Genomic DNA, 17,169 nt, shown 5'->3' with positions numbered 1-17,169 from the left:
GTCTCCCTCGTCAGTAAGCATCACATACTCATTAGGAGAATATCTGCGACTGGGCTGTCGTACTCTGGTAGATTTCTTTAAATGAGGTTCTGGTGGGACCTGTTCTGCAACCGGTTCTGATGTTGAACCATCATCTTGTGGAGTATTGTCACCATCAGTATCTGATATAGCTCCCCCATCATCAGAATCTGTGGGTTGGGAGACTGGTTCCAGATTAACTGGATGATCATCTGGTGATTGCGGCTCCTCGTGTTTCTCGAAGTCCTCGATTGTCTGATCTTCAAGAAATATCACATCTCTGCTGCTGATGATCCTTTTGCTAACAGGATCCCAGAGTCTGTAGCCGAACTCTTCATGGGCATAACCCAAGAAGATACACTCCTTCGATTTTCCATCGACCTTGGATCTTTCATCTCTCAGGATATGAACAAATGCTCTGCATCCAAACACCTTCAGATGGCCATAGGAAACATTCTTGCCTGTCCGGACAGCTTCTGGTACGTCGCCGTTAAGTGGAACTGAAGGAGAAAGGTTGATCAAGTCAACCGTTGTCCTCATTGCCTCCCCCCAAAAGGAGTTTGGCAGTTTTGCATTTGAGAGCATACATCTGATTCGTTTGCAGATGGCTCTGTTCATCCTCTCAGCGACACCGTTGTGCTGGGGTGTCTTCGGTACTGACTTTTCCAGTCTTATCCCGAAGTTTTTACAATATTCCTCGAATGGTCCTTGGTACTCACCACCATTGTCTGCACGTACGACTTCAATCATCTGCCAGTTTCTCTTTCAACTTTCACTTGAAACTGTGTGAGAACTTCTAGCACTTGGTCTTTAGTTTTCAAGGCAAACGTCCACAACTTTGTGGAGTGATCGTCAATAAAAGTTACAAAGTAGAGAGCGCCTCCGAGTGTTTTACTTTGCATAGTGCAGACATCAGTATGTATCAGATCTAGAAGATTAGCCTTTCTAGATGGTGGGGAACTTCGAAATGCAACTCTGTGTTGTTTTCCTATGATGCAGTCAACACAAGTATGCAAGGGTGTCCCTTTCATTCCTGGCAAGAGTTCTTTTCTGGCGAGAATCTTGAGCCCTTTCTCACTCATGTGGCCGAGCCGCTTATGCCATAGCTCGGTTGGTACTTCTTTCGCCATTTCATTCACTTCACCTCCACATAGCTTGGCTTCTGTGATGTAGAGAGTGTTACTTTTTACTCCTTTGGCTACTACCATATTACCTTTAGTGAGCTTCCATTTTCCTTCACCAAAGTAATTACTGTAGCCTTCGTCATCGAGCTTTCCGGCGGAGATTAGATTGAGGCGAATGTCTGGAACATGCCTCACGTCTTTCAAAAGTAGTTTGCATCCGATTTTAGTTTCCAAACAAATATTGCTGATGCCAACTATTTTGGATGCACCTTCATTTCCCATCCTTACAAGGTCAAAGTCGTCGCTTGTATAAGATGTGAAGAAATCCTCTCATGCAGTGACATGGAAGGAAGCACCTGTGTCAACTACCCAGGCGGAACTCTGGCATGCGAGATTGACACAGTCTTCATCTCGAACAATGACAATTTCATCCGCGGCTATTGCAGTGTCATTTGTTCTATTACCTTCTTCATTAACTTTGGATTGCTCCGCCTTGAACTTTCTGCATTCTCTAATGCAGTGTCCCGGCTTGCCATAGTGGTGGCACTTTTTGTCTCGTCTGAAATTGAACTTTGAACGTCCTCTTTGCTGGTTTTGGCAATAGGGATTTCGACTTTTGCTCCTCCCGCGCCGGTTTTGCTTTTCTTGTCTATCAGTGACAAGTGCCTCTGACTCAAGATTATATCCCTCGTCTTTTCGTCGGGATTCTTCATTTAGCATTCTGTCTTTTACCATCTCCATGGTCAGCGTTCCGTCAGGTGCTGAGTTGTTAACTGACACAACTAGTATGTCCCAACTTTTTGGCAAGGAGCTTAATAGGAGCAACGCCTGCAACTCGTCTTCTATTGTCATCTTCATAGAATTGAGTTGATCCACCATGCCTTGGAACTCGCTCATGTGTTCCGAGACGCTAGTCCCGTCCTTGTACTTCAAATTTACAAGTATGCGCCTCAAATTTGCTTTATTCTGGGCGGTTGTCCTTGCATACATTTTCTCCAATTTCTGCCAAAGAACGTAAGCATCGTGTTCATTGGCAAAATTTTGAAAAATGCTTTTGTCGATCCACTGTCGGATCTGAGCGGCACACTTCCGGCTGAGCACTGTCCAATCTACTTCGGACATGGTCACCGGTTTGCCGTCTGTCAACGTTGTCGATTTGTCATCGGTTGAGGTTGTCGGTTTTTCCATGGTAATAGGCTTCCACAGATCTTTAATGTATAAAAGATCCTCCATCTTTGGCTTCCAGGTCGCATAATTAGATGAGGTCAATTTAATCATGTTGCCTGAGCTCTCCTCCATTTAATTCTGCACGGAAAAATAATCTAGAGCAACCAAGGCTCTGATACCACTTTGTTGGGAAAAAAGTTACTGTTGGGAAATTACTGGCCTGGATAAAGTTTTCCCGAGTTAAAGCTATGAAAATTAAATAGGATAAATGAAAGCGGAAAAATAAATGACAAATCACACCAGAATTTTTACGTGGAAAACCCTCCGGGGTGAAGGGAAAAACCACGGGACCGTAGTCTACTTGAAAACTTCCACTATGGTAAATAATGGGTTACAACATCACCTGTAGGTGGATTTCTCACAGAGTGCACACAGATGTCGTGCCTTCAGTATATGGCTATAAGTAGCTGACACTCTCCTCACACACTGGCTCTCACTGTACAGTTATCAGAAAATTGTGTATCTCTCTCTCTCTCTCACTGCACTATTTGTGCTAGTGGGTTTCTCTATGCAGAACGCGTACTGCTATTCTACTCTGATGTTCTAAGATGGGATACATCTTCACTTGCTTCTGCCTCGTATTTATAGGTGAACAGAAGGCGAGTTTGCGCATGCAATCGCCGAATAAACCAATCTTCATGCATGCGCCTTAAATGAATTCTGCAGCGAAAGTCGTCAAATTCAGCACTGAATTCGGCGCGTGCTTCGCTTTCTTGGCGTATGCACCATGAAAAAGCCGTTGAAATTCGGCACGTGCTTTGCCGAATTTCGCGAAGAGATTCATTTCTCTTTCTTTGATTTGTTTAATCAATCCTCTTTCCTCTTGTCCCCCCTTTTATTTTCCTTCTCAATTTATATCTATCATTATCACCATAGCTACCCTATTTATTACACACACAGTTCCACAAAAGGTGTCGGTAGCCCCAAATAGGAGGGATCCACACCAACACATAATTACCCGATGAGATGATCCTAACCATCCACTGTCTGGATTTTTTAATAAAAGGCAAATTAAATTCCAAGGCATATCCAAAACTTTCACCCGATCAGTAACTCCCCTATGTTTAAATTGAGATTTTATATGGTGTGGGGCCGTATAGTCCCATATTTTTTTCAAAAAAGTACTGCTCGTCCCACTCCGTAGGCTGATCCAAACGGTCGATTTATTGGGCCACAACGTAAATAGGTTTTGCCCGAAAAATCATTTTCATAGGTTGATCATAACGCTCCGATCTACAGAGGGACTGCTCATCATGGAAACCTATTTAGATCGGAGGGTTATGATCATATGCCCAAACTATATCCATTGTGGCCCCAACAAATGGACGGTTTGGATCTTCCTATGGAGTGGTCCGTATAGTACTTTTTGAAAAAAATAAAATACGGGACTATACGGCCCCACACCATATAAAATCTCGTTTTGGGTAAGATCCATATATGGAGAAATTATATGGGGTAAGGGCTTACAACAACATTTGATCCAACAGCAGCTCATAAAAAAGCTCACTTTGTGAGCTGCTGTTGGATCAAATATCAAGGGCAGTACCCCTACGGTATTGTTGTAAGCCCTTACACCATATAAATTCTCCCATATATTACACCATCATAAGTCATAACCATATAAAATATTCGGTACATTCGTTCTCTACTTAAAAAGGAAGATTTGGTCGTCTCACTGCATTATTTTCTAACTTGGTGTGAGGAATCTGTCTGTCTCCCAAAGTCCCAAACCCATGTCTGGAACGGCAGTCTTTATTTCAGGACCGAGCTCGCTCGCCCACTTCAAAAGGACCACAAATGGGACCTTTTTCAAGACCATTTTCATTGGAAAGAGTGCTTCAATGCCATCTCTCAACCATCTCTTCTTCAAAATTTCATATGGGCAGCAGAAAAATTCTATCTTCCCTAGCGTCAGGCCCTTCTCCCCTGTCATGGAGTGGCAAGATTGCAAGTAAAAGTCAATACCCACAAGTTTTTTTACTGCTTTTTCTTTTGAAGAAATGGGTTAATTGTGATATATGAATTTTAAGTATCCTTTGGAGTATTTGGGTCAATACTCATTTCGATTTGATGGCATTTCTTCATCTTGGATTGCAATTAAAAGTCAATAGACTCAATAACTATGATAATATGGCTTATGAGGATCCTGTTGAGGGTTTTGTTCAGTACCCATTTCGATTTCATGATCATTTTTTCATCTCTCAGATGAAAGTGACTCGAGCCACATGATTATCAGATATTTATCATCATATCTATGATTTTTGCTGTTTATAGACCTTTCTGACTATGCAACAATTGCCCCCCAAGTATCATTTGTGCATATTAGGAGTGGACTTTTGACAGGGAATCACACAATGTAAAATTATGTTATCTGATTTTTATGGACCCTTTAGAATGGCTGTGATAATGTCATAATGATATATTTATCAGTTCCTCTTCTCTGAGCTGGAATATTACAGCCCCTTTTCAATCATCAGCTACTTATCACCTTATCTATGTTTTTTAGTTTGGTGAGGCTGCTATCTTGCAGGCAGAAACGCATACATTTAGAATATATTTAAAGCAAAGTGATTTTAGTATAGATATGGGACATGAATAATTAGTATAATTGTATAGAAATAACTTATGATATAATGATACAGATAGGAAGAGTCCTTTTGAAAGTAATCACGAAATGTTTTTGCATGTAGATACAACCTTAATTGGTGTGATTTCTACCACTTCGGTGGCTATAATTTTTATTTTTTGACCCTAGCTTAATAGTAAAGACAAACATAAAAACGCATAATAGTTATTTGTGTTTGGACTTGGGGTACCCTTCTGTCCAACTGTGTATAAGAGATATTTGATAAACAAGAGACAGGATGCTTGTTGTAAGTTCAAGGTGAAATGTCAACTCCAAAGTGTTGTGCGAGCAAGGATGATGAACTTTTGGACATCATTATGAATTCTAACAATATCATATCAATGGAAGATGATCTGATGGTGGAAACACTTAAGAACACTAAATGTCAATTAGCACTGGCTAATTGGTCCATGCTTCATTCGTAATCAGTCATAGTTTTCATTAGTTACCAATATTTTATAGTATTATTTTACCAGTATGAAGCATTTCTTGAAACCAATATCACCAAAAATCTATTGCCAATTATGACCTAATCCAAAGAAATCTGAACCCCAAAGGAGGAAGGACTCTACAAATTAAAAGCCAAAGCCCAATTTGTAGATAATTGCAATACACTGTCTGAAACTACATTTCCACATAATCAAACTCTAAAATCATATACTATGAACTGATATACCTTAACCATACACACCGAAAGCTGATTACCGTACACGCCAAAAGCTGATATGAGAAGTATACACTAGTTGGTACTAGGAAAAATCATTAATTTTCCTGTTGTATGGTATTATATGTGTGTATAGATTTAATATGAGCCCAGAAACTATGTTGATTTTGCTATATTTAATTTTACAAAGCGTATCGTTGGTTACAAAGGTCTAATACCTTGTTTTCCAGTCAAAGACGCACTTGTGCTTTGTATAATTTATATGGATAATTAGAGTATTGGGAAACCATGATGGGACATGTCTCTCTGGCCACACTCATTACTGTTCAGCGGAGACTACAATATTTAGGATACAATCATGCTTGGGAACTAAGGTTTCTCCTTGCAACATTCTGATATGGAGCAATTGATACTGGATGTATTTGAAGTACATTAGTTTATCAACCACAACAGTTTTGGATATTCATTCAGTGCATAAATATGCTCGGTTAGCATTGGAGTCTGGATCTGGAAAGTTATCTATTATGGTGTTCCATCAATAAGTTAGGACCTTGAAGGGAGGGAATCCTATTTGGCTAAGCTTTGCATGGATGGTTCCATTAGGCGGACAATTTTTCATTAACTTGGACGAATCAAAGGAGTTTTGATGGACCTAGTTAGGAAAAACTCACTTGGAAAGGAACACAGCCAAGGTAAAAAACGAGTCGACTCGGGCCACTGAGGATTGACACAGAGTTTTTAACCAGTGTTAGAACCATAGAAGATTCATTTAACTGCAATCTGATCTATCGATACATCATCCGTGCAGCTCGTCTTTTCTTAATATTCACTTTTTATTTTTTAGGGCCATGGCGATTATGAGCATTGTTATAACTAATCAAAACCTGGAATTACTAGTAGGGCGGCCATTCCTGGCATAGAAAAGGGGAAACGAAGGACCCCTTCGGCGTACAACACTATTGCTCCACCATCCCTGGAGTTGCTGATACAATCACTGCCTTCATGTGTGCCACCTATTCATCAACCCATGAATCGGTTCCGTGAATAGCCGGGACATTGAGGAATATCCAGAAAGGCATTTCAGGAATCGATCTGATTCTATCTCTGACACAAGCGATGCTTATCCAGTTATCCTATACGTTAATGTGTGACATAATTTGACTGAATTGATTACTGCAATAATTTATGAATGCCTGGTTTTTATTTTCAAGCCCATTCTTTTCTTCGCATTTAGACTGTTTTTTATATGCTTAACTTGAAAATGAATGGAAAGTGAGAAAGTGAAAGATTGTGAAGTTTCTTAATTGTAACTAGACAAACTTGAATACAGGGCTACTATTGAAGTTGATGTTCCTTGTTCAGTTGCCTATGATTGTTACTCGGATCGTGAAGCAATTCCACAGTGGATGCCATTCATATCATCTGTAAAGGTGCTTACAAATATTCATTACACATCTTTTATATTATCCTGCAATAAAGGCTCTTGATGTACGTATCTGATAGAAGTTCCATGAAATGGTCATTCCTCAACATTGGTACTCACAGATGAGCTTTTCATGTGGATAGAAATAACATATGATATAATGATACAGATGGGAAGATGCTGTTAGATTTTTTTCCTAGTCCTCATATTCTTTTTTATTATTGCCAGTATTAAGAATACCCATTCCAAAGCCCGATTCTACACATAGAGATTGTAGTGCTATAGTTATTTTGTTGCTTGCCAGATGATTGTTTTAAAATTCCCAAAGCTCATGCCCATGCATTCAGTATTCTCGAAGCTATGAATCAGTGATATTACATTTATTACCTTCTCTGGTGAAAATCAGGATAAATATTGGATTTATTTGTGTGTGTGTGTGTGTGTGTGTGTGTGTGTGTGTGTGTGTGTGTGTGGGTGGGTGGGTGGGTGGGTGGGGGGGCGGGTGCTGCGGCGGCGAAAGCTAGGATTGAACCCATAACCAGCTTTCTTAGTAGTTCCATCTTCAAAATTTATCTATCAACTTCAACCTATATATTCCATTGCAGAAATTTGGCTATTATTTTATCAAAATGCTATTCACATGGGTAACTCTGCAGTATCATATTCATTAGATGGCCCTATTTGGCAGGAAGGGAATGGTAGGATGGGCTGTGTTTGTCATGTGATCGTGGATTCACTTGGCTAACTCAAATTCAATGTACCTATTAATATATGGCACATTTTATTTTATTTTAAATTGGTAAACAAGCTTAATTAAAAGAATTACATGTCGAAATATATTTATGGAGTCCTCATAACATTTGATACATGGTAAATCATGTGGTAACATGGCTTGGATCTACCTTCTTGAAGTCCATGAAGTTCTTAGTGATTGTGGAGTTTACTGTAGTTATCACAGTGCAATTAAATAGGAATACAAGGACATCCTAGATCACCAAGGTGATTTCATAACTTCACTTGACGTAGTAGCCATTGACGGCCTTGCGCGTCGCAATTTTCCAAGCAGGCACAATTTCTTCTAAGAAAAACAAATTAATCAATAATGTGCATCCAATCATCTAGGTTTCTAGCCTAATCAGTGCCAATATCGGAAAAGACTCAAGAAATTGGACTTTCTATATCTAAGAATTCTGAAAATAGTTTCCAAATGTCTGTGTGGGAAGGCAGGGAGGGAGGGATCGAGGGAGGAATTCTAACTCAAGTAGTTATTCATATCTAATTAATGTCTGAAGAAACAGTGCTAAAAAATTACTCTGCCTAACTTCTTAGAAAAGATCTCACGTTGAAAACGGGGGGTAGTTTGAGGGTATATGGTACTTGCTGTCACATGGTCTTAGGGCTTCTGATTTTCTAATCCATTAACTTTGTTGTCCTTACACTTCAGGTAAGTAGGGGTGTAAATGGATATTCGAAAATTTGATAACCGTCCTCATCCGAATCCGTTTAACGCGAATATTATCTGAATCTGTTTCAACCGGATATTATTTGAATCTGTTTATCAGATATCTGGCTCTTAGCGGATTCGAATCTGGTAAATGGTATATCTGATCCATTTAGCATCCGAATCCGAGAAGTACATCCTTTTATTCATTATTAATAATATCATTAATATTTATTTTTAGCAATGACACGCTATCTTTTGTTTCTAAAAGAAAAGTGAAAAACAAAAAGTGTTTTGGGTGGGAAATGGAGTAATCTCTCATTTTAAGGGCATTATTGGAGTTTGACATGGCTTCTTTATGAGGCAACAAATGTGGGTTGTAGGATGAAAGAGACAAATGGATGATGGTGATTGAAAGATGGCATAGCTTGTAGAGAATTCTAAAGCAAAAAGGCCATCTAGGTCATTGGTGGTAAATGGACGGCTCGGATCAATTTTTCAACTTATGATTATATAAAAACCCAAAATGCAATTGAAAGAGGGGACTTCTAAGGTTTGCAAGGAGAAGCAAGAGAGAGGAGAAAGGAGGAGGCGGAGACACCATCTCCAGCATTCCTTGGTGCCCCCAACCCCCACCAAAAGTCACCGCCACCTCTCTCCACCTTCTCACGGCCACCTCCATGACTGCCAGTCACCTCCATCTCTAACCCAATCCCCATTTCCATCCCTATTTCTCTTCATCTTCCACCATCAGCACTCCCACTTCCTCTGTTCAAAATAGCCCAAACCCATTCCATCATATACACACACAAAAAACAAGAAGAAAAAACGCAAAGCCAAAGACCACTACCAGCACCATCATCCATCCCCACCTCCTCTCTCTCTCTCTCTCTCTCTCTCTCTCTCTCTGCCTTTGTTTTAAAAGGAAGAAGAGGATCTCATATATTTTAGGGTTTGAGAGTTAATTTTGAGAAGAGAAGGTAGAGGACTAGTTTTAGGGTTTGAAAAATTCATTCGAGGAGTAAGAAGGAGAAGAAAGATAAGTGCTACAATAAAATTTTTGAATTTACCAGATAAACGGATACGGATAATATCTGAATTTGAACAATATCCGCCGGAATCGAATTCGGTAATAGATATTAAATATCCGTCGAATTCAAATCCGAATCCGAATTCGGATAGTGTATACTTTAATCGAATTCGGATATAGCCATATCCGCTTCGAATTCGATCCGTTTACACTCGTACGAGTAAGTACTCTTTTTATAACTGAAACCGCAGAATTAGATTTCTCCCAATTGTGCATGCTTTCTTTTAGAGGAATCTCCTAACAAGAGTTCTGGAAAAGACTACCTATTCCAACCCTTTTGTTGTCAGTGGAAATTCAATATAATCCGTATTCATGTGAACATGTATCATTCTTTCTTTCTCCCTTTTTCCACATTAAACTGATTTGTATCAATAATCAAGAAGAAAATGCACTCAAATTTTGCAAAGGAATGAGAGAGAAACTGTTTCAAGGCTTCCAATATAGTAGCACTTCAGCAGGTCATGTATTTAGTCATTAGGAACCATTTCACCCCAAGGTTTTAAATCTCGGTTTCGGTCATCAGCGAAACCGAAACGTTTTGGTTTCGGTATGAAATTTCGGACGAAATCTTGTAAAAATTTCGGAAATTTCCGAAACGTTTCACCGAAATTTCCGAAACGTTTCACCGAAATTTCCGAAATTTCACCAAAATCTTACCGAAATGAAACGTTTCGGCCGAAATTTCCGAAGCGTTTAGGCGAAGTTTGGTACTTTTCCGACTCACTGTGAATTTCGTTTCGTTTTCCACCGAAACCGAAATATTTCGGCCAAAACGAAACGTTTTACCGAAATTTAAAACCATGTTTCACCCATGGCTTTTCAAATGTGCCATTCCACAAAAGGAAAGCTAAATTCCTTGTAACCAAACTATTTTCTTTTCAGAACATGCGAATTCAATTAATAAACTACTCCAATCATGAAATAAGCATATTCTACTTAGAGAAAATGATGTTGCTTCTCATTAACAGATTTTAGAAGATAAGCCAGATCTTTCGCGCTGGTCATTGAAGTATGAGGCATTTGGTCGCGATCTTGAATTTTCTTGGCTTGCTCGGAATATGCAGGTGATGACTATGTTTACCTTATTTTTCGTTCCTTCTTCTTCATAGTTCATCCAAATGCTTTAGTGATATTTTCATTCTAAAGTTAAAACTCTCTTTCTTAAATTACAGCCCATCCCCAATCAGAAAATACATTGGCGATCTCTGGAAGGTCTCCCTAACAAGTATGTTGGTTTACTTGTAGGACTTGCAGTAATTTTGGAATTCTGAGTTAAGTGATCTCACATCCCCATTTTCCCATCAAGGTCAAGCTAGTATAAATGAATTGGGCATGAACTCATAATTTCTGCCCTTGTAAAGTGTGAAAAGCATCTCCTACGTATCATTCTATATCACTTATATACAGCACTATATGGTGTGGTGTTTTTAAGTCTTGGAGTTTATTGAGTGGGCTTTTGTATAATTATGTTTTATTAGGAATATAAAGAGGGGGAGTCAAGTCATGGTGTTGACTTGAACGCCTTATTTCTCCTGAACTGTTTGTGAGGTTTAATTGAGTTGGTGAAGGGAGAGGAGAAAAGAGAAGTTCTTCTCTTTTCCTTCTTCAACTCGAGGAAAAGTAATTTATACATAAGGTACTACTCGAGGAACTTGCTTGCCCATGGGAAATGGACTTTCCCCTCCACCCGACTGTTAGTGCAGGTTTATTGAATATTCTTTTCATCTGATGAAAGTATGTATAAAATATTTTGTAATTCTATAGTTTACATGTTTTTTTACAATTGGCTGACTGTTAGATTTCGGTTCTATTTATCGGGCAAGAAGTACACAAAAATTTAGTAATTCTCTGATTTACTGGTTTTTCCATCTGTTCTCTGTATTTGCTGACTATTAGAATTCAATAAGCTCAATTGTGTTTCAAATTGCAGAGGAGCTGTGCGATTTTATCCGAAGGGTCCATCATCATGCAGTATAGAAGTGAGACTGCTTAATATGCTTTCTCTCTATGAAAAACTACGAATTTTTTCTCTATTTTATATATACATATGAGAAAAGAGAAGGTACTCCTTAGAGTAGATAGCTTATCTACTCCCTACCTTAAAATAACAGTTGGGGGCACATTGTTTGGGTGATCCAAAGCATTCATTTGATGGGCCCTCACATAGATAGGGTGTGCCCAAAAAATCAGCTCAATAGGATAATCCTAACCCTATGAACTGTGGAGGCAAAAATGGACGTGTATAAACCTGGACAAATCTGTCCATTTTTTGCCTCCACAGTTCATAGGGTTAGGATGATTTTATCGAGCTGATTTTTTGGGCACACCCTATCTATGTGAGGGCCCATCAAATGAATGCTTTGGATCACCCAAACAATGTGGCCCCAACTGTTATTTTAAGGTAGGGAGTAGATAAGCTATCTACTCCAGGGAGTACCTTCTCTTTTCTCTCTCTCTCTCTCTCTCTCTCTCTCTCTCTCTCTCTCTATATATATATATATATATATATATATATATATATATATAGAGAGAGAGAGAGAGAGAGGTAAGTGTCTCTAGTCTCTCCCCTAGATAAGCTTATCTACTCCTCCCTTTAAAAAAACACAGTGGGCCCACGCTGTTTGGATGATCCAAAGCATTCATTTGATAGGTCCTAACATAGATAGGGTGTGCCCAAAAAATCAGAACCAAAGGGTCATCCTAGAACTTCATTTTGTTGGGCACACCGTGTCCAAAATGGACGCATATAAACGTAGACGTTTATATGTGTCCATTCTGGGTACCACAAGGCACCACAAAACAAAGTTCTAGGATGACCCTTTGGTGCTGATTTTTTGGGCACACCCTATCTATGTTAGGACCTATCAAATGAATGCTTTGGATCATCCAAACAGCGTGGGCCCACTGTGTTTTTTTAAAGGGAGGAGTAGATAAGCTTATCTAGGGGAGAGACTAGAGACACTTTCCTCATATATATATAGATAGAGAGAGAGAGAGAGAAAACGGTTTCTACACACGTGTAGATAAGTTATCTACACACTAGCTTAAAATACAGTGGAGGCCCACATTGTTTGGGTGATCCAAACCATTCATTTGATTGGCCCTCACATAGATAGGGTGTCCACAAAAAATTAGCTCCATAGGATCATCCTAACCCTTCGAACCGTGGAGGCAAAAAATGGACAAATTTGTAAAGGTTTATACACGTCCATTTTACCTCCACAAATCGTAGGGTTGGGATGATCCTAAGTAGCTGATTTTTTATGGACACCCTCTCTATGTGAGGGCCAATCAAATGAATGGTTTGGATCACCCAAACAATATGCCCTCTACTGTATTTTAAGCTAGTGTGTAGATAACTTATCTACACGTGTGTAGAAACCGTTTTCTCATATATATATATGAGGAAACTCTTGGTGAGCTTAAGCTTAAGCTCACCAAACTTATGGTGAGCTAGCTTGCCCAATCACATGGGTCCCACATTTTGGGGAGTGATCCAAACCATTCATTTGCAAGGCCTTATCATAGATAGGGGGTGTACCAAAAATCAGCTCCATAGGATCATCCTAACCCCTCCATTTGTGGAGGACAACAATGGGGCATATTTGTGTCTGTCCATTTTTGTCCTCCACAAATGGAGGGGTTAGGATGATCCTATGGAGCTGATTTTTGGTACACCCCCCATCTATGTAAGGGACTTTCAAATGAATGGTTTGGATCATCCTAACAAAGTGGGCCCCCATGTGATTGGGCAAGCTAGCTCACCAATAGTTTCCTCATATATATATATATATATATATATATATATATATATATATATATATATATATATATATATATATATATATATATATTATTTCACTTCCTTTCTTTTATTAGACGTAACTTTATATAGAATCCCTTACCAATGTTAATCTTTCCATTTCAGCTCACTGTTTCATATGAAATCCCTCCAATTTTAGCTCCAGTGGCATCAGTAAGTACCTGAAATTTCATTTAATGATTATTGTGATACTTTTAAGAAGGGTCATTTGAAATTACTCCTTAACATCAGTTATCCTCTGTTAGCAAATCTCTCTTTTTGTTTGAATTTCAATGAATTATTCATTGCATTTGGCATTTTTTGTGGGTTCTTTCAGGCATTGAGACCCTTTCTTGAAGGCTTGCTCTTACGCGGTTTGGAAAACTTTGTGAAGTTCGCAAAAAACTCTCAGGCAGACTCTCCCAAGGTTTAAACTGTGTATGCATGCCTCGTACATCAGGATTACACCTCATTGTTGTGATTTATTTTCCTTTTTTTTTTTTTTTGAAAATTGTTGTGATTTATTTTCTATATTAAACATCTTTAGCTGATCCAACATTTCTCTTGTAATTAGTTCTGCAATTATGTAACTCATTCATCAGTTCTTTCACATATAAGGGAGATAAATTATATGAACCCTGAAAGCTAAACAGGATTGAGACTGGGTCCACTTGCCTCCTTTCCCTTACCATGTAATTCAATGAAGGAATCATGCACATAGAAAACAGGTTAGTGAAATGTCTTTTGATCAACAATAAGCAAAACTAAATACCTGCTAGTTCCACAATCTAGGATAGCTTAGATGGCATCAATTTGGGGGAAATACATATTGTAATGGGTATGCCTTTAGGCTCTCTGTAATGTAATGTTTTGTTTTGGGATCACAGACGTCCCTTCTCTTTTGTGGGACTGCTTGTCCCCCTTGTAAATTTTAACTCATCTAATAAAAGTTGGTTGTTACCTTGAAAGAAAAAAAAAGAAAAAAAACAATCTAGGATAGCTTTGTGCTCCATCATTAGATAAGCTACAGAGATTTGCCTGCTCTCAATGATTATACTTTTGTTAACTATTAAGAATGGCCCCATAACTTGTCGTTGAGCAAATGGCTCATGTTACAAACTTAGATCCCAATCTCCATTAGGGGTTTTGCTAAGGCTGGTCCACTGCAGTTCATTTAAATTTGAACCCATGAATTAAGCTCTTATGTTATATTATCCTCAGTGTTTTTGTGTGTTTTTCTCAACCCACACAGATCGGTTTAGCTTCTTGATGTCCCTCTCTTCATCCACCACATCTACTCTTGAATCTTGCCAGTCTTTAAAATGCTCAATTTGTTGCTTCAAATTCACCAGCTGCTCAGAAAGGTATTGGTGATCTATTGATATTGATTAATATATTGTTAGACATGAGAATGACTGTCATCCAACTTCCAGCACTGAGCAAGCTAATTTGAATGGAACTTTGTTGCAAATTATTCCTGTAGAGTCAATCTCATCTCCGTGTTAACACGAGAAAAGTTCAGTCAGGCCTGCCTGAAGCTTGTAGAACCTCTATTAGCTTAAGCTTGCATCTGTGCCATATTTAAACTTTAAATTCGAGCCGATTCCTCTGTTTCTTTGGTATTAGCTCACTGAAACTTGAATATTTACTCCCATTAGCGTCCAGTCTAAATTATAAACTCCCTAAATAAACGAAAATCTGGATTCCAATATCAAACTGTAATGAAGCTTAACCTGACTGTTTCTTATTAATCTGAATAAGTTTTATGTCTATCATTACTGCAAGTATTTCAACCAGTATCACACTATTTCACAAAAAATATAATGTACTAAAATTCCTATGGAAATAAAACAAAATTTCGGAGACGGGAATTTCTTGTTCATAGTTTCACATAATTAGTTTATACTATTAACTGCAAGATTTAACCCTTCTGTCAGCAAGTTAGGATCAAACAATATGTACTTATTATCAGCTTATCTATCTCAGTTGATCTTGGAAATTATTCAAGGATTGACCTTTTCATCTCTGAACAGAACTCCTTCCATGTATTTGGATGTACCCCAAATTGCAATTTGAGGGACACCCTAACACACCACTGGGTAGTTACATGTTCAATATCCATCCAATTTGTACGCATTAAAATCTAATTTCAAACTGGCAAATAGGGGTGCATTTGAATGTCTACCTAGATTGCGACTTGGGTAACAATTTGGCTCTTGTTGACTTGCACAATGTACAATTTAAGGAGGCCAAGTTGTGATATTGGCGACACATCCGACCCACCTCTGCTAATATTTATTGCCATAATGGAGTCTTTTAATCTTCTTGCATTGCAAAAATACTTCTTGGTGAAGTATTTATATGGCAGAAAATAAAAAACCAAGAGCATTAATACTTAGATTGGCACTTTGTTCTAATTTTGCCTGCCAATGCTATTATAAACTAGTAAGGAACGTCATGTTTTTTGTATGCTTTTTCTACGCAAGCATAATCTAATCAGCTATAAGTTGTGGAGAAATTTGCAGTATTATTTTTATTTTTTGAACTATGGTGAATTTTAAAAAGAAAAAAGAGGGGCAAGGAGAAATTTGGAGTATTGAGAATAATCTAGATCCCCTTGTATTGGTACCATTTAAGAGGCTTCAAATCCAAATGATCTGTACGAGCAAAGAAAGTGATTAAAGGGTGTGTAAATATCAGAATGGTCTTAATCGGTCATAGATTTCAACTAAGGGAATGGGGTAATCAATGCACTCAGATTCATCAGTGTTTCAATGTATTCGTAACCAGATTGGCAAAGCCCACAAAGGGCTACGAGAATCAAGCCCAGGGTCTGTCCTACCAAAGTTTATAGTTCTGACCAACCTGAGTTTGGCGAAAAGAGTATTGGGGCTGTCCTCCTTGAGGACAGCAAGTAAAGGAGGACAGCAAGTCGGGGTTTATGTTATCTTTGGTCAGACTAGCTATCCTTGCATTCACGTGGACCTATGGTTTTAAATTTCAGTTTCCAGGGGAAATTTGGTCCTCACCGAAACCAAAATTCCGAAATTTGGTAAAGGCGTTCGAAATGTAGGTTTTCTGGGCCAAAATTTTGGCTGAAATTCTGTAAAGAAATAAAAAAAATTAATATTTTATCAAAAAATTTGCCAAAATTCAGTTTCTCCTCACCGAATTTCGGATTTTAGTCGAAATTTAAAACCTTGAGTGTACCTTTGTTCTCCGATAAAATATTACCAGAAACAAAAATAGGAAACACTAGGGAAAGTACAAGATAAAATTAGGGCAGTGATAAATCGACTCCCAAATATCTTAAATTCGACTCCCCATGTGTCTTTCTCTCTCCTCTGGGTAGAGAGTGAAAGTGGAGAGAGAAAATTATCCAAATAGGATATCCAATCCCGCGAACACAAATCCAATACCCTCTTCTTGCCTTGTTAAGGGTACTTCTCAAGCAAAGAAGAGAACCCTTTTCTTGCCTGTCTAATTCCAAACGGCTAATACATAACTCTAAAGATCTAAAGATCTAAAGATCAATGCTGACTCTATTAATCAATGAAATTAACTGAGATGCATAAAATGTTGTCTAAACAAGTATTTGGGCCCCGTAATTGACATAGGACCCTTCCAGATTTTGTTAAGGCTGATCGCTTCAAGTTCATTCAACGATAAATAGTCTAATTTCAAAAATGTGGACGCACCAATGTAAACATAACACAAATTCCAAAACTCTTAAACATGATGCTTACTAATGAAA

At 38.4% G+C, this 17,169-nt stretch overlaps 1 protein-coding gene across 1 annotated transcript; it reads left to right on the top strand.

Moving 5' to 3' along the window:
• Window positions 1–3,997: 3,997 nt before the first annotated feature.
• Window positions 3,998–14,079, top strand: LOC143853433 (uncharacterized). Its single transcript, XM_077363194.1, has 7 exons — window positions 3,998–4,320; window positions 6,990–7,089; window positions 10,582–10,677; window positions 10,786–10,838; window positions 11,544–11,592; window positions 13,542–13,589; window positions 13,753–14,079. Exons 1-7 carry the CDS (start codon window positions 4,103–4,105, stop codon window positions 13,846–13,848), a joined length of 660 nt encoding a protein of 219 aa, XP_077219309.1. The 5' UTR covers window positions 3,998–4,102; the 3' UTR covers window positions 13,849–14,079.
• The last annotated feature ends 3,090 nt before the right edge of the window (window positions 14,080–17,169 follow it).

The sequence above is a fragment of the Tasmannia lanceolata genome, unplaced genomic scaffold, assembly GCF_043159265.1.
Source record: "Tasmannia lanceolata isolate RefF3 unplaced genomic scaffold, GAP_Taslan_0.1 ptg000019l, whole genome shotgun sequence".
Taxonomy (NCBI): Eukaryota; Viridiplantae; Streptophyta; class Magnoliopsida; order Canellales; family Winteraceae; genus Tasmannia; species Tasmannia lanceolata.
The sequence above is the reverse complement of the archived record's forward strand: the minus strand, read 5'-3'. Positions and strand labels throughout refer to the sequence as shown.

Coding starts and splice junctions, on each gene's coding strand:
- LOC143853433 (XM_077363194.1), top strand. CDS start 4,103: ATGTCTGGAACGGCAGTCTTTATTTCAGGACCGAGCTCGCTCGCCCAC. Junction 4,321..6,989: donor ATGGAGTGGCAAGATTGCAA/GTAAAAGTCAAT, acceptor ACTTGAATACAG/GGCTACTATTGAAGTTGATG. Junction 7,090..10,581: donor CATTCATATCATCTGTAAAG/GTGCTTACAAAT, acceptor TCTCATTAACAG/ATTTTAGAAGATAAGCCAGA.